Source organism: Myotis nattereri (genome assembly GCF_964212035.1).
Source record: "Myotis nattereri genome assembly, chromosome: X".
Lineage (NCBI taxonomy): Eukaryota > Metazoa > Chordata > Mammalia > Chiroptera > Vespertilionidae > Myotis > Myotis nattereri.
In genome coordinates this window covers 41099555-41125923 of record NC_138078.1, presented here as the reverse complement: position 1 = coordinate 41125923, position 26369 = coordinate 41099555, and the positions used below count along the sequence as shown (strand labels likewise).

General features: G+C 38.0%; 1 protein-coding gene across 5 annotated transcripts in view; it reads left to right on the top strand.

Annotated features, from left to right (window-relative positions):
• The window catches only part of ARHGEF9 (Cdc42 guanine nucleotide exchange factor 9), a 224594-nt gene that overhangs the window by 84869 nt on the left and 113356 nt on the right, over positions 1–26369 (top strand). For all 5 annotated transcript variants that reach the window (XM_081080792.1, XM_081080796.1, XM_081080794.1 and 2 more), the window contains exon 3: positions 18548–18739. In XM_081080792.1, the coding sequence (XP_080936918.1) occupies positions 18548–18739 (192 nt within the window). The remainder of the gene's footprint in view (positions 1–18547; positions 18740–26369) is intronic.

Genomic DNA, 26369 nt, shown 5'->3' with positions numbered 1-26369 from the left:
CATTGAATATATAGATTGCTTTGGGTAGTATGAACATTTTAATGACATTAATTCTTACAATCCATGAACATGTAATATGCTTCCACTTATTTGTATCTTCCTCAATTTCTATCTTCAGTGTCCTATAATATTTCGAGTACAGATTTTTTTTATCTCCTTGATTAATTTATTCATAGTTACCTTATTTTTGTTGTTGTTGCAATAGTAAATGGAATTGTTTACTTACTTCCTATCTCTGATACTTTATTTTTCATATATAAGGATGCAACTATTTCTGAATATTTATTTTGTATGCTGCTATTTTGCCCATTTCATTTGTTAGATCTAGTAGGTATTTTTTGTGGAGTCTTTAGGGTTTTCTATTTACAATATCATGTCATCTGAGAATAATGACAGTTTTACTTCATCCTTTCCAATTTGGATGCCTTTTATTTCTTCTTCTTTTCTGATAGATGTGGCTAGGACTTCCAGTACTATGTTGAATAAGAGTGGTAAATGGGGATGTTTCTGTCTTATGACTGGTCTTAAGGGAAACGCTTTTAGTTTTTGCCAATTGAGTATGGATATTGGTTGCAGGTTTGTCATAAATGACCTTTAATATGTTAAGGTCTGATCCTTCTATTCCCACTTTGCTGAAAGTTTTTATCATAAGTGGGAGCTTATATCTTTAATGCTATTTCTGCATCTGTTGATATGATCATGTGATTTTTAGCCTTCATTTTGTTTATGTGATGTATCATATTTATTGGTTTGTGAATATTGTACCAACATTTTGTCCCCAGAATGAAATTCTCTGACTGGCTTATTTCACTTAGCATAAGTGGTTCTCCAGGTCCATCCATGCTATTGCAAGGATAAAATTTTCTTCCTTTTTACAGCAGAGTAGTATACTGCTATACTAATAATTTGTACCATCTATGTTCATTAGGGATACTGGTCTATAATATTCTTTCTTTGTAGTGTTTATCAGGTTTTGGAATTTGGATATGCTGGCCTCATAAAAAGAGCTTAGAAGTCTTTCCTTCTCTTGAATTTTTTGGAAAAGATTGAGGAGGGTAGGTGTCAGCTCTTCTTTGAATGTTTGGTAGAATTTGCCTGTGAAGCCATCCAGTACAGGACTTTTGTTTGGTGGGATTTTTTTTTAAATTACTGCTACAATTTCATTAGCTGTAATTGGTCTATTCATGTTTTCAGATTCTTTCTGATTAAGTTTTGCAGATTGTATGTTTCTAGGAATTTATCCATTTCATCCAGATTTTCCAATTTGTTGGCATATATTTGTTCATAATATTTTCTTACAATCTTTCCATTTCTGTAGTGTGAGTTGTCACTTCTCCTCTTCCATTTCTGATTATTTGGGTCCTGTCATTTTTCTTCTTGATGAGTCGTTAAAGGTTCACCAAACTTCTTTACCTTTACAAAGAGCCAGCTCTTAGTTTTACTTATGTTTGTATTGTGTGTTTTTAGTCGGTATGTCATTTATTTTTACTCTGATCTTTATTATTTTCTTCCTTCTTCTTACTCTGGACTTTGTTTGGTGTTGTTTTTCTAGTTCTTTTACATGTAGGATTAGATGGTTAATTTCAGATTTTTTTCTTTTGTTTGTTTTTTGAGGCAGGCTTGTAATGCTATGGACTTCCCTCTCACGACTGCTTTCGCTGTGTCCCATAAATTTTTGGAATTTTGTTTATTAATTTTCATTTGTTTTCAGGTAAATTTTGGTTTCTTGATCTCATCGTTAACCCATTCATTATTTAATAACATGCTAATTAGCTGCCATGTATTTGAATGTTTTTCTGATTTTTTATTATAATTGATTTCTAGTTTTATATCATTGTGGTCAGAGAAGAAGCTTGATATGGTTTAAACTTTGAATTAAAGACTTATTTTTGTGTCCTAACATGTGTTATCTTTGAGAATGTTCCATGTGCACATGAAAAGAATGTGTATTCTGCTGCTTTGGGATGAAATTTTCTGTAAATATCAATTAAATCCATCTGATCCAATGTGTCTTTAAAGGTTGCCTTTTGACTTGTTGATGTTTGCCTGGAAGATCTATCCTTTGAGTTCAGTGGGTTGTTAAAATTCCCTACTCTGACTTATTGCTGTCTATCTGTCCCTTAATCTCCACCAAGATTTTCTTTATATGTTTAGGTGCTATTTGGGGCACATATATGTTTATAAGGGTTATATCTTCTTTTTTTAAATATATTGTATTGATTTTTTACAGAGAGGAAAGGAGAGAGATAGAGAGAGTCAGAAACATTGTTGAGAGAGAAGCATCAATCAGCTGCCTTCTGCACACTCCCTACTGGGTATGTGCCTGCAACCAAGGTACATGCCCTTGACTGGAATCGAACCTGGGACCCTTGAGTCTGCAGGCCGATGCTCTATCCACTGAGCCAAACCGGTTAGGGCGGGTTATATCTTCTTGTTGGATTGATCCTTTAGTATTTTATAGTGACTTTTGTTGTCTCTTGTTATTGCCTTTGTTTTGAAGTCTATTTTGTCAGATGTAAATATTGCTACCCCAGGGATTTTTTGTTTTCTTTTTGCATGGCATATTTTTTCCATCACTTTCAGCCTGTGTGTATCTTTTGTTCTGAGGTGGGTCTCTTGTAGACAGTATATGTATGGGTCATTGTTTTTTAAATTCATTTACTTACCCTGTGTCTTTTGATTGGAGCATTTAATCCATTTACATTTATGATTATTATTGATAGATGTTTATTGCTATTTTATACTTTTTTATCTATGTTCCTTTCTCTATATATTTTTTTCTTCTTAAAGAAGGCCATTTAACATTTTTTAAAAAACTGGTTTGGTGGTAATGATCTCCCTTACTTTTTTATTTATTTATTTATTTATTTATTTATTTATTTACTTACTTACTTACTTACTTACTTACTTATTTGGTATGGGAAGTTTTTTCTTTCACTTTCAATTTCAAATGACAGCCTTGCTAAATAGAGCAGTCTTGGTAACAGGTCCTTCCTTTTCATCACTTTGAATATTTCATGTCAGTCCCTTCAAGCCTGTTGAGAAAGCAACTGACAGCCTTATGGGAACTCCCTGTAGTTAAATAACCATCTCTCCCTTGCTGCTTTTAAGATTTTTTCTTTGTCTTTATCTTTTGGCATTTTAATTTTGATGTGTCTTGCTTGGTGTAGGCCTCTTTAGGTTCATCTTGTTTGTGACTCTGTGATTGCTTAACTTGTGTGACATTTTCCTTCACCAAGTTAGTGGAAGTTTCAGCCTTTATTTTTTTCAAACAGGTCTTGCTCACTCTCTTCTCATTCTGGTGTCCCTATGATGTAGATGTTGTTATGCTTGATGTTGTCCCAGAGGCCCCTTAGAATTCCCTAATTTTTAACAATCCTCTCTCTTTTTTTGATGTTCTGCATGGGTGCTTACTGTTATCTTGTTCTCTAAATCACTGATTTGATCCTCTGCTTCATCTAAGCTGCTATTGATTCCTTCTACTGTAGTCTTTATTTCAGATATTGTATTTTTTTATTTCTGACTGGTTCTTTTTTTGTGGATTTCTGTGTCCTTTTTAAATGCATACTAACCTTTTAAGTTCTCATTGAGATAATCCATTCTTCTCAGGTCCTTGAGTACCCTTATAATCATTCTTTTAAACACTGCATCTGGTATATTGGTTGCTTCCATTTCCTTTAGTTCTTTTTTCTGTGATTTATCTTGTTCTTTTATTTGGGACATTTCTTTGTCTCCCCATTTTGTCTACCTGTTTGTGTTTGTCTCTGTGTACTAGGTTATTCTGCTATGACTCCCAAGCTTGCTAGGAGGGCTTTCTCATGTAGTTGCCTTGTTGGTCTAAGTCAGCCGTGGGCAAACTACGGCCCGCGGGCTGGATCCGGCCCGCTTGAAATGAATAAAACTAAAAAAAAAAAAGACCGTACCCTTTTATGTAATGATGTTTACTTTGAATTTATATTAGTTCACACAAACACTCCATCCATGCTTTTGTTCCGGCCCTCCGGTCCAGTTTAAGAACCCATTGTGGCCCTCAAGTCAAAAAGTTTGCCCACCCCTGGTCTAAGTGGTGCAATCTTCTAGATCACCTGAGCTAGGTGCTCCAAAAATGATTCTTTTGTGGGTTGTGTGCCCTCTTCTGTTTTAGTTGAGTCTTGAATGTTGTTGGCCCATTCGTGAGTAGAGTTAATCCCTCAGGCTGTATGAGTATATGGATAGAACCTCATTCAACAAGTTTGAGGGCTGCTCCCCGCCCCCCCGACCCCAATGGAAGAATTATTCCTGGTAGGGTCTTGCATCTGCCAGAGTCCCCCTTTGGCTGTGTTGTTTCTGTGGCTAGTTGGGTTTAGCTCTGATGTGGTTTGAAGCCCACCAATGGTTTTGTTGGTTTGGGTCCCCCTTGGCCAGGGCTCTGGTGCAGGTCGATATTAGATGTTGTATGTAACCTGCCTTGGGCTACCTGTCTGTAGTTACTATTCTGTTCATTGTTTTTGTCTGTGTATACTGGGCAAGGGTGTACGTGAGAGGGACCAGGCTGTGTACCAGGACCAGCTTCCATCAAGCTCTGAACTTGGGGTAGATCAATAAAACTCCAAGGCTTCCTGAGGTCAATGTCCACCTGTTGGCTGCTTCATCCCCCTCTGAGGTTGCCTGGACTTCCACCTGAGTCTTATGAAGAAAGGCTGTAGAGTGGGCCCAAGTTGGCTGCATCCCACATATCCTTCCACAAAGCTTAAGCTCAGTATGTTAGGACAATGGAATAGGATGACAAGGATAGTGGGCCCCCATACTTGGGGCAGTGTGGTCAAGTTATCAATGGGGAGAATATGGCCCCAACTCCAGAGCCAAAGCACTACGCCTCAGTGTCTCCAACTATAGTCCTGCAGGAGGAGCACCCTACAGGTTCAGTCTGGATACTGCCAGATGTCCCCACTTCAGGAGCAAGCTTAGCAAAATGGAGCTGCCAGGACTTGGGCAAACAGATCAAGAAAGCCTTCCAGCAGGGCTGCAGGAGGGAGGTGAACTGTATTACTCCCCTTAGCTTTGTATTTATGCCTGCTCAAGCCCCAGACTGGAGCCTCTGAGGGAAATACACTTTGAATGTTCCAGCTCAGAGCAGAGCCGCCTTTCCCCACAGAACTGAGCCCAAGAGGATGGGGAATTATAAAAACAGATCAATACAGTCTCCTCTTGGGGGTGGTGCTGGCCCATGGGAGGGGAGTAAGCTTCATACCTCCCCCAGCTCTGCAGCTGCACCATCAGATACCACAAAGGAATTGCACTCCATAAGTCCCAGCTCCAAGCTCCACTTCCTGTTCCCTCCCCCCACCCCCAGAAACTAAGCCCAGCAGGACAGGATCAGTGGGAATTTGCGGAACAGATGAAGTCAGCCCTCTGCTGGATGTGGTGCTGGCCCTCAAGAGGGGAGTGAACTGCATGCCTCCCCCTAGCTCCACAGTGTGCTACCAGAGACCCTGACAGAAGGCTCCAAGGGGGTTGCTTCAAAGTTTTCAGCTCTGAGCTATGCTCCTTTCTCCCTGTAGAACTGAGTTTAGCAGGGCCAGTGGGATTTGGGGTTGCAGATCAAGGAAGCCCTCAGTTGGCAGTGGCACACGCCCATGGGAGGAGGCCAAGTTGCACACCTCCCCTTAATGCTGCAGTCACACTGCCAGAGACCCTAACAAGGGAGTCTTCTGTTGGGCATTGCACCTGCTGAACCCATAAGAGGGCAGAAAGATTGGCTCCTGTTCCAAAGCCACATAGTTCAATGACCATCTGAGAGTGTCTGTAGTTTCTCCAGAAAAAGAGTATACCTCAGGTCCCTGTTGGGTGCAGCAAATGTTCCTTTATGCCAGACTTAAGCTTGGCAGGATAGTTTCACCAGTATTTGGAGAACCAGGGTAGTGCACTCCTCAAGCTGGTGCTGTAAGAATACGAATGGCCAACCCTAGAAGGTGGCACCTGAATTGTGGGATATTGACTAAGGATCAGGACCTCAGTAGCTGACTCTCCAGATCTCTCCTTGGAGCCACACCACCCAGATCTTCTCTTTATGACTTCCATATGCCCTGAGTTGCCTTCTCTCTACCACAACCCTGGGTGAATACCCAAGAGAAAGCTCCTGTGCATTGGCCCTTTAGGAGAACACCTGGGATTCTAGCAGACTCCCTCTTCTTTACAGCATGGAATTGAGACCGCCACAGTCCTCAGGGGTTACTTTTGAAGCTGATATAGCTCTCTGGCTTCTCAGCTACCACACATGGATGCAGGGGTCAGCCCTCTCTGCGTCTCTGCCCTTTATACTTGTTTCTTGTTACTGTAGCTTCTATAAACACTTGTATATTCATTTAGTCATTCATGTTGATTGCTCTATATTTTAGCTGTAAATCCTGTTTTGGTGCCAGAAGGAGGAGGTGTGTGTAGGTTCCACCTACTTCACAGTCATCTTGGATCTCCTAATATATATATATATATATATATATATATATATATATATATATATATAGTATGAAGTATGGGTCCAAGTTCATTCTTTTGCATGTGGATGTAGAGTTGTCCCAGTACCATTTTTTGAAAAAACTATACTCTTCCCCTTGAATTGTCTTCACACATTTGAAATTTATCAACTCAGCATGAATGTAGGAAATATTTCTGGACTCTATTCCACTGAACTTTATGTTCATTCTTGTGCCAGTACTATACTTTTTTGGTTATTAAAGGTTTGTAGTAAGTTTTGAAATCAGAAAATGTGGGTTCTCCAACTTTGTTCTTTTTCAAAATCGTTTGGGTTATTCTCTCTAAAATTTTCATATTAAATTTATAATCAGCTTATTAGTTTCTGAAGAAACAAGATGATCATTTTGATAGGTATTATATACAATCTTAAAATATGAAATCTTCAAATCCATGAACATGAAATATATTTCTATTTAATTAAGTCTTATTTACTTTCTTTCAAAAATGTTCTGCAGACAAGTCTTGCATGTCTTTCGTTACATGCATTTCTAAGTACATTGTTCTTCCTGATGCTGTTACAATGATATTGCTTTCTTTTTAAAATTAATTAAATCTACTTGGGGTATATAAAGCTAAAAAGCTTCTGCACAGCAAAAGTAACCATCAACAAAACAAAAAGGCAACAGAATGGGAGGAGATATTTGTAAATAACAATTTCAACAAGGGGTTCATATATATATAATATATATAAAGTATTCATGCAACTCAATACCAAACAAACAATCCAATTTTAAAAATGGGCAGAGGACCTGAACAGACACTTCTACCAAGAAAACATACAAATGGCCAACAGATATATGAGATGATGCTAAACTTCACTAGATATTAGGGAGATGCAAATCAAAACTACAATGGGATTGTTTTCTTAATTTCATTTTCATATTATTCATTAGTAGTGTCTAGAAATATAAGTGACCTTTCATTTATTTCTGTATTATTCTGTTTACATGGTGATTATAAATCTGACAGACTCAAATTCCAAAATAATTTGCAAAGGCTTTTAATTTGTTTATTTTATTTTATTGTTGACAGTATACATGTCCCTCATTTCCCCACTTGCCCCCCTCCACCCAGCCCCTCCACTCCAACCTAGGACTTCACCACATTATTGTCTTTGTCCATGGGATATGCATATATGTTCTTTGATTAATCTTTTTCAGTCCTTCCACGATTTTCCTCTCTGACAGTGTCAGTCTGATCCATGTATCTATGCCTCTGGTCCAATTTTGTTTGTCAGCTTATTTTGTTCATTAGAATCCACATATAAGTGAGGTCATATGGTATTTGTCTTTCTCTGACTGACTTATGTCACTTAGCATATCCATTCATGCTGTTGCAAGCAGTAAGAGTTTGTTCTGTTTTATAGCAGTATAGTATTCCATTGTGTAGATGTACCACAAATTTTTTATCCATTCATCTACTGGTGGACATGTGTGTTTTTTCCAGAGCTTAGCTATTGTAAATAACATTGCTATAAACATATAATATATGATTGACTTTTCAGGATTCTTATGATATATTCCCAGAAGTGGGATTGCTGGGTCAACTGGGAGATCCATTTTTATTTTTTTATGGAAACTCGATACTGTTTTCCACAGTGGCATCACCAGTCTACATTCTCACCAACAGTGAACTAGAATTCCGTTACAGTTCCTTTTTTTACAAATCCTTGCCAGCACTTGTTGCTTGTTGATTTATTGATGTTAACAATTTTGGCAGGTGTGAAGTAATGCCTCAATGTAGTTTTAATTTGCATCTCTGTGATGATAGGTGATGTTGAGCATTTTTTCATGTGTCTATTGATCATCTGTATGTCTCCCTTGGGGAAGTGTGTATTCAGGTTCCTTACCCATTGTTTAATTGTATTGTGTGTCTTCCTGATGTTGAGTTGTATAAGTTCATCACATGTATTGGAAATCAACACCTTATCCAATGTATCACTGGCAAATATGTTCTCCCATTCAGTGGGTTCCCTTTTCATTTTGTTGATGGTTTCAAATTACTGCTTAAATTTCATGTCTGAAATTTTTCCTGATTTGAGTTTTGGAAAATTGTATGTATCTAGCAAATATACAAATTGTCCATTTTGCTAAGGTTGGCCAATTTTCTGTGCATAAGCTTTTTAGTTTGATGTAGTCTCATTTGGTTATTTTTCATTTGTTTCCCTTGACGTAGCACAGTGGTCGGCAAACTGCGGCTCTGCAAACTGCGGCTTGCGAGCCACATGCAGCTATTTGGCCCCTTGAGTGTGGCTCTTCCACAAAATACCGACTTCTGCGCATGGGCCACGAAGTTTCAATCGCACTGTACATGCGCGCCTGCACGTGGTATTTTGTGGAAGAACCACACTCAAGGGGCCAAAGAGCCGCATGTGGCTCGCGAGCCACAGTTTGCCGACCACTGACCTAGGAGATATATTGGTGAAAATACTGCTACATGACATGGCTGAAATTTTACTGCCTATGTTTTCTTCTAAGATTTTTATGGTTTAAAAACTTATATTTAAGTATTTTATCCATTTGAGTTTATTCCTGTGTATGGTGTAAGTTGGTGGTCTTGTTTAATTGTTTCTGTGTACCTGTCCAATTTTCCCAAAGCCATTTATTGAAGAGACTTTCTTGACTCCATTGTATGCTCTTGCCTCCTGTGTCAAATATTAATTGACCATAATGGCATGGGCCTATTTCTGGGGTCTCTCTTCTGTCCCATTGATCTATGTACCTGTTCTTGTGTCAATACCAGGGTATTTTGATTACACTGACTTTGTAGTAATAGTTCTATATCTGGTATTTTGACCCCTCCAACTTTGTTCTTAATATTACTAAGGCTGTTCAGGGTCTTTTTTGGTTTCATACAAATTTTTGGAATATTTGTTATAGAACTGTGACATATGCTGTTGGTATTTTTAATAGGGATTGCATAGAATCTATCTATTGCTTTGGGTTGTATGGACATTTGAATGATGCTAATTCTTCCAATCCATGAACACTGCATATGATTCCACTTGTTTGTATTTTATTCTATTACTTTTTTCAATGTCCTATAGTTTTCCATTTACAGGTCTTTTATCTCCTTGGTTAAGTTTATTCCTAGGCACCTTAATTTTTGTTGTTGTTGTTGAATGGTTAATGGGATTTTGTTTGTTTATTTGTTTTTGTTTCTTTTTCTGAGAGTTCCTTATTGGTGTATAAAAATGCCCTTGACTTCTGGATGTTAGTTTTGTATCTAGTATATTTTGGTGGATTCTGTAGGGTTTTCTATGTACAGTATCATGCCATTTGCAAATAATGACAGATTTCCTTCCTTCTTTCTAATTTGGATGCCTTTTATTTCTTCTTCTTTTCTGATCGCTGTGGCTAGGACTTCCAGTACTATGTTGAGTAAGAATGGTGAAAGTGGACATCCTGTCTTGTTCCTGATCTTAAGTGAAACACTTTTAGTTTTTACCCATTGTGTAAGATGTTGACTGTAAGTTTGTCTTAGATAGTTTTTGTTATGATTACTCTATTCCTTTTTTCTGAGAGTTTTTTTTTTTAATCATTAATGGGTGTTGGATTTTGTCTAATCCTTTTTCTGCATTTATTGATATGATCATGTGGTTTTTATCCTCCATTTTGTTTATATGATGTATCAAATTTAGTAATTTGCAAATATTGTATCAACCTTCCATTGCAAGAATAAATCCCACTTGGTCATGGTGTATGATCATTTTAATTTATTGCTGGATCAAATTTGCTAATATTTTGTTGAGGATTTTAGCATCTATGTTCATCAGGGATAGTAGCCTATAATTTACTTTTTTTGTAGTGTCTTTCTGGTTTTGGAATTACAATAATGCTGGCCTCAATAAAAGAGCATGGAAGTCTTCCTTCCTTTTGAATTTTTTTGGGGGAATAGCTTTAGGAGGATAGGTGTTAGTTCTTCCTTGAATGTTTGGAAAAATATGCCTGTGTTGCCATCCAGTACAGCACTTTTATTTGCTGGGAGTTTTAAAATTACTGTTTCAATTTCATTGTTATCAGTTCATTCAGGTTTTCTCATTTTTCTTGATTAAGTTTTGGAAGATTGTATGTTTCTAGTAATTTGTCTATTTTGCTCAGGTTGACTAATTTGTTGGCAAATTTCTTACAATCCTTTGTATTGCTGTGATGTCATTTGTTTCGTTGCCTCTTTCATTTCTGATTTTATTTGTTTGATTCCTCTCTGTTTCTTGATGAGTCGGGTTAAAGCTTCATCAATATTGTTTATCTTTTCAAAGAACCAGCTCTTGGTTTCATTGATCTTTTGTATTCTTTTTTAGTTTTTTTGTCATATTCTTCTCTGATCTTTATTATTTCCTTCCTTCTACTTACTCTGCCCTTTGCTTGTTGTTCCTTCTCGAATTATTTTAGGTATAGGGTTTGATTATTTACTTGATGTTTTTCTTGTTTCTTGTGGTAGGTCTGTACTGCTATGAACTTCCATCTCAGGACTGCCTTCACTGTGTGTCATAGATTTGGGGTTTTTGTGTATTTGGTTTCATGAATTTTTTAATTTCTTCCATGATCTCATTGGTAACCTATTTATTATTTTATAACATACTATTTAGCTTCCATGTGTTTGTATGTTTTGGAGTTGTTTTTATTGTTGTTGATTTCTAGTTTCATGCCATTGTGATCCAAGAAGATGCTTGATATAATTTCAATTCTCTTGAATTTTTAAAGACTTATTTTGTGTAAAAATACAATTGACTTTTTAAAAATATATTTTATTAATTTTTTTACAGAGAGGAAGGGAGAGGGATAGAGAGTTAGAAACATCCATGAGAGAGAAACATCGATCAGCTGCCTCCTGCACACCCCCACTGGGGATGTGCCTGCAACCAAGGTACATGCCCTTGACTGGAATCAAACCCGGGACCCTTCAGTCCGCTGGCCCATGCTCTATTCACTGAGCCCATCCAGTTAGGGTTACAATTTACTTTTTATGTTGTTCTTGTATCCTGCAACATTGCTGAACTTGTTTATTTGTTATAACAGGTTTTTTTATGTGTGGATTTATTAATTTTATATATACTATTATGTCATATGTGAATGGCTTTAGTTTTTCTTTCTAATCTAAATGCTTTTCCCTCCAATATCTCTGTCCAGTACCTTTAGTACATATGTTGCATGGAGTGATGTTTGTTCATGATCATAGGATGAAAGCATTCAGTCTTTCACCATTAAGTATGCTGTTAACTATGGGTTTTTCACAAATTGCCATCATCAGTTTTCAACAGTTCTGTACTATGCCTAGTTTCTTAGGTGTTTTTTAATTGATGTTAATTATTCTTTAAATATTTGGTAGAATTCATTAGTGATGCCATCTGGTCTGATCCAGATGGGAAGTTTTTGAATAATAGTCCGATCTTTTTATCCAAATTTTCCTTTTCTTCCTCAGTCAGTTTCTGTCATTCTAGAATTTTTTCCATTTCATCAGGTTATCTAATTTATTGGCATATACTTGTTTATAATGTCTCCTTTAATCCCTTTTATTTCTTTCAGATTAGTAGTAGTATTTCCTCTTTTATTCTTGATTTTGATAATTTGAGATCTCTCTTTTACATTTTAACTTTTTTAAAAAGCAAATGTAATCCTGTATTTACTGTGTAATTTAAACAACAAAGGAGAAAAAAAAGGAGAAATTGAAGATACATACAAAATACAAAGCCTTATCAAAATTGGGATCTGGGCATGCTGCTAGCTCTCCACCAGTTATTTCTCCTTTATCAACTTCAGTTTCTTCATCAGGAAGTTATGATATTGGTTAATAATTATTTAAGTCTTTGAAAGCATCTGGACTATATTATTTCCATGTTTGAGCATGGGATTAAAGACCATAGTTTGGAGTATTTGAGAATAGACAGTAGACCAGTTTGGAAGGAGCCCAGTATTCCTAAAAGGCACAGTTGAAGGTGAGAAAGGAAATGCAGATTGAAGCCGGATTATGGTAATATTTGAATTCCATGGTAAGAGATTTGGATTTGGCAATGGGCAGCTAATGAATATATGGAGGTGTGAGAGTAGCCTATCAAAGTGATAATCAAAAGAAATTGGTGTGGGGGAAGAATTGGAGCTGGGAATCACCCACGGAAATCACTTAGGGAATGGGGGCCATGACAGTAAGAATGGAAAAGTAAGAGATGATGACCAGAGATCTTCTATGTTTTGAAAAGTACTCCCTGAAACTAAGGGAGACAAGAGTAGTTAGTTCTCTTGCTCATCCCCTTGTTTCTCATAGCTATTGATTAAGTACAAACTAGGTCCAAAATAGGCATTTATTAAGTTGAATTGCACTAACCAAGCCTTACTAGAGCACAATGAAGACTGGAGAAAATAATCTTCAAGTACTCTGAGATGGCTTCCAGGAAAGCCTTCCATCTTGCCAGGCTCTGGGCATTGTCTGTCTTCTTTCTTGTCACCGAGGAGCCCATGTGTGCCAATTGCAGTGTTAATGTATAACATTTTTGAAAAAGTACACAGGTATACATTAGCTTGCATAGTGTGTTGGTGAGAGGGTTGATATTGTACCCATGGAAGATGAAGTCTTGTGCTGATCTGTGTCAATGTACTTTGACATACAAGCAGCCAAGATCTTCATCACACAGAACAGGGAGACTCTCAACAGCAGGGGATTGAGAGTTTTCTACCAGAACGTCAATGTCTCAGGCCCAGGGGATTTTTTTGTGGGACTCTGGGCTGGGCTTAGGGGCACAGTAATCAGGCCTTACATGCTACCGTTTTGCAAATTAAAATAATCTCCCCTCTCAAGGAAGACCTAAAACCTATCCTCCTCAGACTATGTCAAAAGATTCAAGAGGAAGGAATACTTCCCAGCTCATTCTATGAAGCCAACATCACCCTAATCCCAAAACCAGATAAAGACAATACAATGAAAGAGAATTATAGGCCAATATCCCTAATGAACATAGATGCCAAAATCCTCAACAAAATCTTAGCAAATCGGATCCAGCAGTACATCAAAAAGATCATACACCATGACCAAGTAGGATTTATCCCAAGGATGCATGGATGGTACAATATCCGCAAATCAATAAATGTGATACATCAAATAAACAAATTGAGAGAAATAAACCACATAGTCATATCAATTGATGCGAAAAAAGCATTTGACAAAATCCAACACCCTTCCTTGATAAAAACTCTCAGCAAGATAGGAATTGAGGGATCATACCTCAACATAATAAAAGCCATATATGACAAACCCACAGCCAACATCATACTCAATGGGCAAAAACTAAAACCATTCCCCCTAAAAACAGGAACAAGACAGGGATGCCCCCTCTCACCACTCCTGTTCAACATAGTACTGAAAGTACTAGCCGTTGCGATCAGACAAGAAGAAATAAAAGGCATCCAGATTGGAAAAGAAGAAGTAAAACTGTCCTTATTTGCATATGACATGATACTGCACATACAGAACCCTAAAGACTCCATCAATAAAATATTAGACTTAATAAAAGAATTCGGCAATGTAGCAGGATACAAAATTAATGCTAAGAAATCCATGGATTTCTTTACACCAATACTGAACTTAGAGAAAGTGAAACTACAGAAGCAATCCCATTTACCATTGCACCAAAAAAATTAAAATACCTAGGAATAAACTTAACTAAGGAGCTAAAAGACATATGCCAAAAACTACAGGACACTGAAAAAAGAGATAGAGGAAGACATAAACAGATGGAAGAATATACTGTGTTCATGGATTGGTAGAATCAACATCATCAAAATGTCCATACTACCCAAAGCAATTTATAGATTCAATGCGATCCCAATACCAATGGCATATTTCACACATCTAGAACGAACGTTCCAAAAATTCATCTGGAATAAAAAAAGACCCCGAATAGCTGCAGCAATCCTGAGAAAGAACAAAGTAGGTGGGATCTCAATACCAGATATCAAACTGTATTACAAAGCCACTGTTCTTAAAACAGCTTGGTACTGGCACAAGAACAGACCTATAGATCAATGGAATAGAGTAGAGACCCCAGAAATCGACCCAAACCACTATGCCCAATTAATATTCGACAAAGGAGGCAAGAGCATACAATGGAGTCAAGACAGTCTCTTCAATAAATGGTGTTGGGAAAATTGGACAGATACATGCAAAAAGATGAAACTAGACCACCAACTCACACCATACACAAAAATAAACTCAAAATGGATAAAAGACTTAAACGTAAGACGGGAAACCATAAAAATACTAGAGGAATCTACAGGCAGCGAAATCGCAAACATATGCCGAAGGAATTTCTTCTCTGATAATGCTCCTAGGGCAATGGAAACTAAAGAGAAAATAAACAAATGGAACTACATCAAAATAAAAAGCTTTTGCACAGCAAAGGAAACCATCAACAAAACAACAAGAAGACCCACTACATGGGAGAACATATTTGCCAATGATACCACCGATAAGGGTTTAATTTCCAACATTTACAGGGACCTCATGAAACTTAACAAAAGGAAGATAAACAATCCAATAAAAAAAAATGGGCAACGGACCTAGATAGACACTTTTCGAAAGAGGACATACAGAAGGCCAAAAGACATATGAAAACATGCTCAAAGTCACTAATTATACGAGAGATGCAAATCAAAACGACTATGTGTTATCATCTCACACCTGTCAGAATGGCTATCATCAACAAATCAACAAACAACATGTGTTGGAGAGGATGTGGAGAAAAAGGAACCCTTCTGCACTGCTGGTGGGAATGCAGACTGGTGCAGCCACTGTGGAGAACAGTATGGAGCTACCTCAAAAAACTAAAAATGGAACTCCCATTTGACCCAGTGATCCCACTACTAGGAATATATCCCAAGAAACCAGAAACGCCAATCAGAAAGGATATATGCACCCCTATGTTCATAGCAGCACAATTCACCATAGCTAAGATCTGGAAACAGCCTAAGTGTCCATCAGTAGATGAATGGATTAGAAAACTGTGGTACATCTACACAATGGAATACTATGCTGCGGTAAAAAAAAAAAAGGAACTCTTGCCTTTTGCAAAAGCATGGATGGAACTGGGGAGCATTATGCTAAGTGAAATAAGCCAGTCAGAGAAAGATAAATACCACATGATCTCACTCATTTGTGGATTATAGAGAACAACATAGACTGATGAAAAGGGACAGACCCAAAGACTGAGAAACAGCCATCAGGCTATCAATCCCCAGAAGGAAAGTAGGGGAGGGCGGGGGTAAGGGGAAGAGACCAACCGAAGGACTTGTATACATGTATATAAGCCAAACCAATGGACATGGACAACAGGGGGATTGGAGCAGGAGTGTGCGGGGCGGGGCGGGGGGGGGGAGGTTGGGATTAATGGGGGGGATGAGGACACATTTGTAATACCTTAACTAATAATAATAATAAAAAAAATAATCTCCCCGCAAATGTCAGCTATACAGTGGGCAGAGATTTTTGTCTCTTTTGTTACTGCTTTATCTCCATTATCTGGTATATATTAAGCATTGAACATAGGTTTAATGAATTAATGAATCTACCAGTCATTCTTTTGGATTAAGGTAGCATCATTCCCTAAGTAGTGGGCTTATGGGGTTGTTTCAGTATAATACAGGGGTGGGCAAACTTTTTGACTCGAGGGCCACAATGGGTTCTTAAACTGGACAGGAGGGCCGGAACAAAAGCATGGATGGAGTGTTTGTGTGAACTAATATAAATTCAAAGTAAACATCATTACATAAAAGGGTACGGTCTTTTTTTTTTTAGTTTTATTCATTTCAAACGGGCCGTATCCGGCCTGCGGGCCATAGTTTGCCCATGGCTGGAATAGATAAAGGTCTTGTCTTCTCAGAAGCTCCTTATGAAGAGTCCTGCCATCCATGCCTTTAGTTCTTGCCAGAAGGGGTTCCTCCACCAAATTTTGTGCAAGAAATCTGCATCCACCTAGTTGTAGTTGCCTTCTTGCCCTTTCATTGTTATATGAAGTATTACTTGAACCTAAATTTGGTTCTGTCTTGACCTGACTTTCCAACCCACCTACCCCCACCAATATTCTGTGCTCCTTCCCACTAGAGTTGTTTCAAAGAGTCATCTCATTTCAGCCATCGGAAAGCCAACATTTTGTTTTGATTTGACTGTCTTACTCCTGAGAAGAATAGAAAGGTTTCTTATTTCTTGAAGGCCTGCCTATTGTATTCTTTTCATAGTGGGGATTAGCTTGCTTTATGAGAAGCTGGAAAAAGCTAATAGATTATTAGAAAATTACATTTTTATTGGTAAAGATAGACAGGTTTATGATGTGTTTGCTTCAAGGCCTTAGAATCACCTTTTTTTTTTTTTTTCTAACAGATCTGTTCCTTAATTAGTCATCCTTCATCACTGCCTATTTATTGTATCAAGGGACAGCTATTAGCACATCAAAGACACAAAGCTGACCTTTATAAGATATATAAAGATTTTCAATACATCATTTGCAGAGGATGATAGGTTCTGGGTAGACGTACATTTTTGCACATTTGGCTGTGTATGCAAAATGAATTAAAATGGATTGAGCTCTTACTATATACCAACTGTGGCAAATAAGTAGACTATATGCTGGTGACATCTCTAGGTTCACTGGGTGGTAACCATGCTCTCCAAGCTCTGTGAGGCAAAGGGAGAGGAGAATACACAGAGGTGGGAAGGAACTACTGTCCCTCTGGATTCATCTCAAAGCTTCTGTACCACTAAATCCACCCACCAACATACATTTTTTGTTGTCAGAAATAGAGATGCATTGAAATTGCTTAATCTTAGCTTCTTGAGGCAGGAATGTAGAAAAACCAGGGAAAGATGAATAGTTGAATAAAGTTGTAGAGACACCTGACAAGCTCTTTGGCTAATTATCCTAGCAGATCTTGCCACTCTTCTTAGGGTACCACCCTTCCTTTTTTCCATGCCCCTTAGTTTTCCTTCTTCCTAGGAGTAGGGTGAAATGAGCCATTTCCATGAGTTAATTAATCCAAGATCAAGAAATACCTTATTAAGCCTCCCCAACAGTTTTTTTTTCTTCTGCATTCCTTTGCTTCATGATTTGGAATGGATCGTCTGAACCTCTACCAATTGTATCCAATTTTGATGAGTCTAATATTTCTAAGATCACCTTGTCTCAATCCCTTCTCTACTCCTTTTCCATCTCTCTTAGAGATAGAGGCAAAAGGAGCTAGCACAGTAGTTTAGACCAAAAACTCTGGAGCCAAACTGCCTGGCTTCTATCTCAGCTCTTCTGCTTTCTAACTTTGTGACTTGGGATGAAATCCCTAACTTTTTAAGGCTCAGTTTCCTCTTCTGTGAAATGGTGATAATAATGGTACCTGTCTAGTAGAACTGAATAATACAGTTCACTGAAAACTCTCAACACAGGGGCTGGTATATAGTAAGTGCTCAATAAACAGCTGTTGCTATTATGTGGTACAAGAACATTATGACATCTCCATTCCAGCCTTGAGAAAGTACAGATATTTGCATATCCCAAGAATTTCACAGTCAAATTTTAATGGTTTATATGTGTAGGCTTTGAGGAAAATCAACACCGAAGGCCCTGATTTGGATATGCCCACTCTAGTTTCTAACTTTGATTTCCATACTCATAAGTGTTTAACAATAATCCAGCTATGGCACCTCATATGTATAGCTTAATCCTTTTTTATTTTGATCCAACTATTCTCCCTAATATTCCCCAATATGTCTTCTGATTGTCATTGCTCTTCTCTCCTCTGAAATCATTTTAGCTAAGAAGTCTTTGAAGATGATTTCCCCATCTTTCATTTTACAGATGACAGGTCACCAGAGGCCAAGAGAAAATTAGTCTCATTCCTAGGGTCAACAAGTCACCCTGGAGCCAGGCCTGGCATGCAGTTTACAGGGGCCTCTGAAGGTTCTCTGAATACCTGAAGAATTTAGTTTATCCTTTTTCTACTTGTTTGAAAACTTCTCAAAGAGGGAAGTTAATCCTTTCTTTCTCTGCCTTCTTCCACAGCTCTGGGTGAACCAGGAGGACGGGGTAGAGGAAGGGCCCAGTGACGTTCAGAATGGGCACCTGGACCCCAACTCAGACTGTCTCTGTCTGGGCCGGCCACTACAGAACCGAGATCAGATGCGGGCCAATGTCATCAATGAAATCATGAGCACTGAGCGTCATTATATCAAGCACCTCAAGGACATCTGTGAGGTAGGTCCAGCTATGATAGTACTTGTGGTGGCACTTAGAGTGAAATAGAGTTCACTTCCATGAAGAAACAACAACTCCCTGGGCCCTACCTGTGACAGTTGAAGATGTTGGAAAGAGCACCTTGACTGGTTTCCTAAATTTTGTTTGTGAGAAACTGATTCTTTGGGGCTGCTCAGTTTCTCTCTCTCTCTCTCTCTCTCTCTCTCTCTCTCTCTCTCTCTCTCTCTCTCTTTCTCTCTCTCTCTCTTTCTCTCTCTTTTTTATTTGTTCATGGGTATTTTTAAAAATTCTTTATTATTGAAAGTATAACATATGTCCCTTCCCCGCCCCATTGTCCTCTCCCAGCCTGCTCCTGCCCACCAACCCAGCCTTCACCACCCCCCTCACCCGATTGTCTGTGTCCATTGGTTATACTTATATGCATACAAGTTCTTTGGTTGATCTCTTACTCCCCACATCCATCCCCCAGCCCACATTCCCCTGCCTTCCCTCTAATGTTTGACGTCTGTTCTATGGTTCTGTTTCTCTAGGTTTAGTTTGTGTTGTTCATTATAATCCACAAATGAGTGAAATCATGTGTTACTTATCCTTCTCTGACTGGCATATTTTGCTTAGCATAATGCTCTCAAGGTTTATCCATGCTGTTGTAAATGGTAAGAGTTCTTTCTTTTTTACAGCAGTGTAGTATTCCATTGTGTAGATGTGGCACTGTTTTTTAATCCACTCATCTGCTGATGGACACTTAGGTTGTTTCCAAATCTTAGCTATTGTAAATTGCACTGTTATGAACATAGGGGTGCATATATCCTTTCTGATTGGTGTTTCTGTTTTCTTGGGATATATTCCTAGAAGTGAGATTACTGGATCAAATGGGAGTTCCATTTTTAATTTTTTGAGGAAACACCACACTGTTTTCCACAAAGGTTGCACCAGTCTGCATTCCCACCAGCAGTGTATGAGAGTTCCCTTTTCTCCATTATTTGTTCATGGGTATTTTTAAAAATTTAGCATTTCTTGTTTGTTGATTTGTTGATGATAGTCATTCTGACAGGTGTGAGATGGTACCTCATAGTGGTTTTGATTTGCATCTCTTGGATAATTAGTGACTTTGAACATTTTTTCATATGCCTCTTTCATATGTCCACTTTTGAAAAGTGTCTATTTAGGTCCTTTGCCCATTTTTTTATTGGATTGTTTATCCAGCCAACCCATGCAAAGCTTTTGTTGGCAATCTGCCAGTTATGTACTTCTTAATTATACTTGGTGCTAAAGTTAAGAGTTTAAGAGGGAAATATCTCTTTGTACTACCTTGCAATCATAGGTATCAAACGAAGTCTTAAATTTTTAATATTTTAAACTATAGTTTACATTCAAAATTATTTTATCTTAGTTTCAGGTGTACAGTATAGTGGTTAGATAATCATTTACTTTACAAGGCATTCCCCAGATATTTCTAGTTCCCAACCTGCACCATACATAGTTATCACAATATTGTTCACTATATTTTCTATGCTCTACTTTACATCCCCATGACAATTTTTGTAACCACCAATCTGTAGTTCTCAATGCCTTCACTTTTTTTCACACAATCCTCTAACCCTCTCTCCTTTTGGCAACCATCAGTCTGTTCTTTGTATTTACAAATCTGTTTCTGTTTTGTTTGTTCATTTATTTTGTTCTTTAGATTCCACAAATAAGTGAAATGTGGTATTTGTCTTTTTGTGACTGACTTATTTCACTTGGCATACTACCCTCTAGGTCCATCCATGCTGTTGCAAAAGAAAGGTTTAACTAGAGCAAAAGAAGGGTAGAGAAAGTTGTTTCTATATGGGCCAGAAGAGAGTATTTTGGCCCAGGATGTGTTATATCTCACCCAAAAGCTGTGAGCAGAAATATGGTTTATCAGAAAGAACATCAGACTCAGAATTGGAAGTCCCTCTTCAGGTCTCAGCTTAGTCACTGAGTAACATCAGGTGAATCTTCTCCCTCCTGGACCTTGTTTCCCAACTCTAAAATGAGGGTATTAGAAGAGTTGCTTTTTAAAGTGCTATCTGGATCTTACTTTCTCTGGTTCTGTGTGATCTAGATATGCTCTCACTAGAGAAAGCTCTGGAAGTGATCCAGGTTACTTCTGCATTTCTTTTTCTTTTTTTTTTTTCAGTCCAGTGGTGTCTTGCTTTTATTTGGCCAGTTGTCCAATTTAGATGGAATCTCCAGCTGTTGTTTTTCCCCCCTCTTTATTAAATAAGATATTACAAATGTGTCCTTATCCCCCCAACGCCCCCGCATCCCCCAAATCCTGCCCTCACCCTCACCCCTGTTGTCCACATCCATCACTTATGCTTATATGCATGCCTACAAGTCCTTTGGTTGATCTTTCCCCCTAACCCCCACCCTCCCCTGCTTTCCCTCTGAGTTTTGAGCATCTGATCAATGCTTCTCTGTCTCTACATCTGTTTTTGCTCATCAGTTTACGTTGTTCATTATAATCCACAAATGAGTGAGAGCATGTGATACTTATGTTTCTCTGACTGACTTATTTCACTTAGCATAATGCTCTCCAGCTCCATCCATGCTGGTGCAAATGGAAGGAGTTCCTTCTTTTTTACAGCTGCATAGTATTCCATTCTGTAGATGTACCACTGTTTTTTAATCCACTCATCTGCTGATGGGCACTTAGGCTGATTCCAAATATTAGCTATTGTAAATTGTGCTGCTATGAACATAGGGGTGCATATATCCTTTCTGATTGATGTTTCTGGTTTCTTGGGATATATTCCTAGAAGGGAATCACTGGGTCAAATGGAAGTTCCATTTTTAGTTTTTTGAGGAAACTCCATACTGTTCTCCACAGTGGCTGCACCAGTTTTCCATTCCCACCAGCAGTGAACGAGGGTTCCTTTTTCTCCGCATCCGTGCCAGCATTTGTCATTTGTTGATTTGTTGATGATAGCCATTCTGACAGGTGTGAGATGGTACCTCATTGTCATTTTGATTTGCGTCTCTTGGAAGATTAGTGACTTTGAGCATGTTTTCATATGTCTCTCAGCCTTATGTATGTCCTCTTTCAAAAAGTGTCTATTTAGGTCCGTTGCCCATTTATTGATTGGGTTGTTTATCTTCCTTTTGTTAAGTTGTATGAGTTCCCTATAAATGTTGGAGATTAAACCTTTATCGGAGATATCATTGGCAAATATGTTCTCCCATGCAGTGGGTATTCTTGTTGTTTTGTTGATGGTTTCTTTTGCTGTGCAGAAGCTTTTTATTTTGATATAGTCCCATTTGTTTATTTTGCCTTTAGTTTCCATTGCCCTAGGAGCTGTGTCAGTGAAGAAATTCCTTCGGCATATATCTGAGTTTTTGCTAACTGTGGATTCCTCTAATAATCTTATGGTTTCCCGTCTTACATTTAGGTCCTTTATCCATTTTGAGTTTATTTTTGTGTATGGTGTAAGTTGGTGGTCTAGTTTCATTTTTTTGCATGTGTCTGACCAAATTTCCCAGCACCATTTATTGAAGAGACTGTCTTGACTCCATTGTATGTTCCTCCCTCCTTTGTCAAATATTAGTTGAGCATAGTGGTTTGGGTCGATTTCTGGGTTCTCTAGTCTCTCCCATTGGTCTATATGTTTGTTCTTGTGCCAGTTCCAGGCAGTTTTGAGAAGAGTGGCTTTGTAATACAGCTTGATATCTGGTATTGAGATCCCACCTACTCTGTTCTTCTTTCTCAGGATAGCAGGACCTATTCAGGTTTTTTCTTATTCCAGATGAATTTTTGGAGGGTTCTTTCTAGATCTGTGAAATATGCTGTTGGTTATTTAATGGAGAGTACGTTGAATCTATAGATTGCTTTGGGTAGTATGGACATTTTGATGATGTTTATTCTACCAATCCATGAACATGGTGTGTTCATCCATCTGTTTATGTCTTCCTCTACCTCATTTTTCAATGTCCTGTAGTTTTCTGGGTAGAGGTCTTTTACCTCTTTGGTTAAGTTCATTCCTAAGTATCTTAATTTTTTTGGTGCAATGGTAAATGGGATTGTTTTTTAAATTTCTCTGTCTGTAAGTTCACTATTGGTGTATAAAAATGCCGTAGATTTCTTGGCGTTAATTTTGTATCCTGCTACATTGCCAAATTCATTTATTATGTCTAATAATTTTTTGATGAAGTCTTTAGGGTTTTCGAAGTACAGTATCATGTCATCTGCGAATAATGACAATGTTACTTCTTCTTTTCCAATTTGGATGCCTTTTATTTCTTCTTCTTGTCTGATCGCTTTGGCTAGCACTTCCAGTACTATGTCGAACAGGAGTGGTGAAAGTGGCCATCTCTGTCTTTTTCCTGTTCTTAAGGGAAATGGTTTTAGATTTTGCCTATTGAGTATAATGTTGGCTGTAGGTTTGTGATATAAGGCTTTTATTATGTTGAGGTATGATCCCTCTATTCCCATTTTGCTGAGAGTTTTTATCAGAAAATGTTGTTGGATTTTGTCAAATGCCTTTTCTGCATGAATCGATATGATTATGTGATTTTTGCCTCTCAACTTGTTTATGTGCTATATCACTTTTATTGATTTGTGGATATTGTACCAGCCTTGCATTCCTGGAATAAATCCCGCTTGGTCATGGTGTATGATCTTTCTAATGTAATGCTGGATCCGGTTTGCTAGAATTTTGTTGAGGATTTTAGCATCTATGTTCATTAGGGATATTGCCTGTAATTCTCTTTCTTTGTGGTGTCTTTATATGGTTTGGGGATTAGGGTAATGCTTGCTTCATAGAAAGAGCTTGGAAGTGTGCTTTCCTCTTGAATTTTTTGGAATAGTCTAAGAAGGATTGGTTTTAGTTCTTCTTTGAGTTTTCGGTAAAACTCCCCTGTGAAGCCATCTGGTCCAGGGCTTTTGTTTGCTGGAACCTTTTTGATTACTGTTTCAATTTCATCAGTAGTTATTGGCCTATTCAGGGTTTTTTATTCTTCCTGGTTGAGTTTTGGAAGCTTGTATTTATCTAGGAATGTGTCCATTTCATCGATGTTGTCCAGTTTGTTGGAGTAGAGGTGTTCGTAGTATTTTTTGACAATCCTTTGTATATCAGTGGGGTCAGTTGTTACTTCACCTCTTTCATTTGTGATTTTGTTTATTTGGGTCCTCTCCCTTTGTTTCTTGGTGAGCCTGGCTAGAGGTTCATCAATCTTATTAATCCTTTCAAAGAACCAGCTCTGGGTTTAATTGATCTTTTATATTGTTTTTTTTGCTCTATATGTTGTTTATTTCTGTTCTGATCTTTATTATTTCCTTCCTTCTGGACACTTTGGGCTTTTTGTGTTGCTCTCTTTCTAACTCTTTGAGTTGTAGGGTTAGATCATTTATTGCCAGTTTTTCTTGTTTTTTGAGGTAGGCCTGTAGAGCTATGAACTTCCCTCTCAGGACTGCTTTCATTGTGTCTCATAGATTTTGGATTGTTGTGTTTTCATCATCATTTGTTTCCAGGATGCCTTTTATTTCTTCTTTGATCTCTCTTGTAACCCAGTCTTTGCTTAATAGCATGCTATTTAGCCTCCAAGTGTTTGATTTTTTTTCAATGTTTTTATTGTAGTTGATTTCTAATTTTATGCTATTGTGATCTGAGAAGATGCTTGTTATGATTTCTATTCTCTTAAATTTGAAGAGACTTTGCCTGTGTCCTAATATATGGTCTATCTTTGAAAATGTCCCATGTGCATTGGAGAAGAATGTATATTCTGTAGCTTTGGGGTGAAATATTCTGAAGATGTCAATTAAGTCCCCCTGATCTAGTGAGTCATTTAGGATTGCTGTTTCTTTGCTGATATTTTGTTTAGAGGATTTATCTAGTGGTGTCAGTGGGGTATTAAAGTCCCCTACTATGACTGTATTGCTATTGATCTCTCCCTTGATATCTTCCAGAAGTTGTTTTATGTATTTGGGTGTTCCTGTATTGGGTGCATATATGTTTACCAAAGTTATATCTTCTTGTTGAATTGCTCCCTTTAGTATTATGTAGTGGCCTTCCTTATCTCTTGTTATGGCCTTTACTTTGAGGTCTATTTTGTCAGATATAAGTATCGCAACCCTAGCTTTTTTTCTCATTTCCATTTGCCTGAAAAGTTTTTTTCTATCCCTTCACTCTCAGTCTGTGTGAATCCTTTGTTCTGAGGTGGGTCTCTTGCAGACAGCAAATATATGGGTCATGTTTTCTCATCCATTCACCTACCCTGTGTCTTTTAATTGGAGCATTTAATCCATTTACATTTAATGTTATTATTGAAAAGTACTTGTTTGTGGTCATTGTTATTCTTAATATTTGTGTTTCTTCTTGTCTTTCTGTTTCTTCTTTTTATAGCAGTTCCTTTAGCATTTCTTGCATTGCTGGTTTGGTGGTAATAAACTCTCTTAGCCCTTTTTTGTCTGTGAAGCTCCTGATTCCACCTTCAATTTTGAATGATAGCCTTGCTGGGTATAGTATTCTTGGATTCATTCCCTTGCTTTGCATCACTTTGTATATTTCATTCCATTCCCTTCTTGCCTGGTGTGTTTCTGTTGAGAAGTCAGCTGATATTCTAATAGGAGGTCCTTTGTAGGTAACTTTCTGTCTCTCTCTGACAGCCTTTAAGATTCCTTCTTTGTCGTTGGTGTTTGCCAATTTAATTATGATGTGTCTTGGTATTGGTCTTTTGGGGTTCATCTTGTTTGGCACTCTATGTGCTTCTTGGACTTGTGTAGTTTTTTTCTTGCCAGTATCAAGGAAGTTTTCTGTCATTATTTCTTCAAACAGGTTTTCTATTCCTTGCTTCTCCACCTCTCCTTCTGGTACCCCTATTAAGCGAATGTTGTTTCGTTTTGCGTTGTCCCAAAGCTCCCTTAGGCTCTCCTCTTGCTTTTTAAGTTTTTTTTTTTTTCCAGTTGCTCCTGTGTTTGTGTGTTTTTTCCTACCTTGTCTTCTAATTTATTGATGTGGTACTCAGCCTCTTCTAGTCTGCTGTTTAAGCCTTCCATTGTGTTCTTTATTGCAGCTATGTCATTCTTCATTTCCTCTTGGTTCCTTTTCATGTTGGTGACATTCTCATTCAGCTCCTTATAATTCTCATTGAGTTGTGTGTATTTGTCATCCAGCCATTTGATCATCCTTATAACCATTACTCTGAATTCTTTCTCTGATAAGTTAGTAGCCTCAATTTCATTTAATTCCCTTTCTGGTGATTTCTATTTTTCTTTCCTTTGTGGATTGCTTTTTTGTCTTCCCATGTTTTGCTGTAATGTTTTAATTGTAGCTCTGATTGCTTTGCTACCCAGTGTCTTTAGAGTATGGTGCTACTGGAGTGACCTCTCAGGTCTCCTGGGTTTGGTAGTCTAGTGTAGCTCCCTTGATGTAGGCCTGTGAGCTGGAAAGGCACAACAGAGGTGTGTAGAAGTCAGCAGCCGTGGAGGGGGTGTTCCAATTTTTGCTGTCTTATGCCCTTGGTTGAAATCACGCATGCCCCGCAGGGACTCACAGTGACACCCAGGAACCGTCTATTGGGGTGGTGGGGCTCAGGAAGCCTGCTTTCTGGCAAAGCATGACTGTGGTGTCCAGAGTTCTGTAGCTGTGGGGTGGGTAGACTCAGCTTTTGT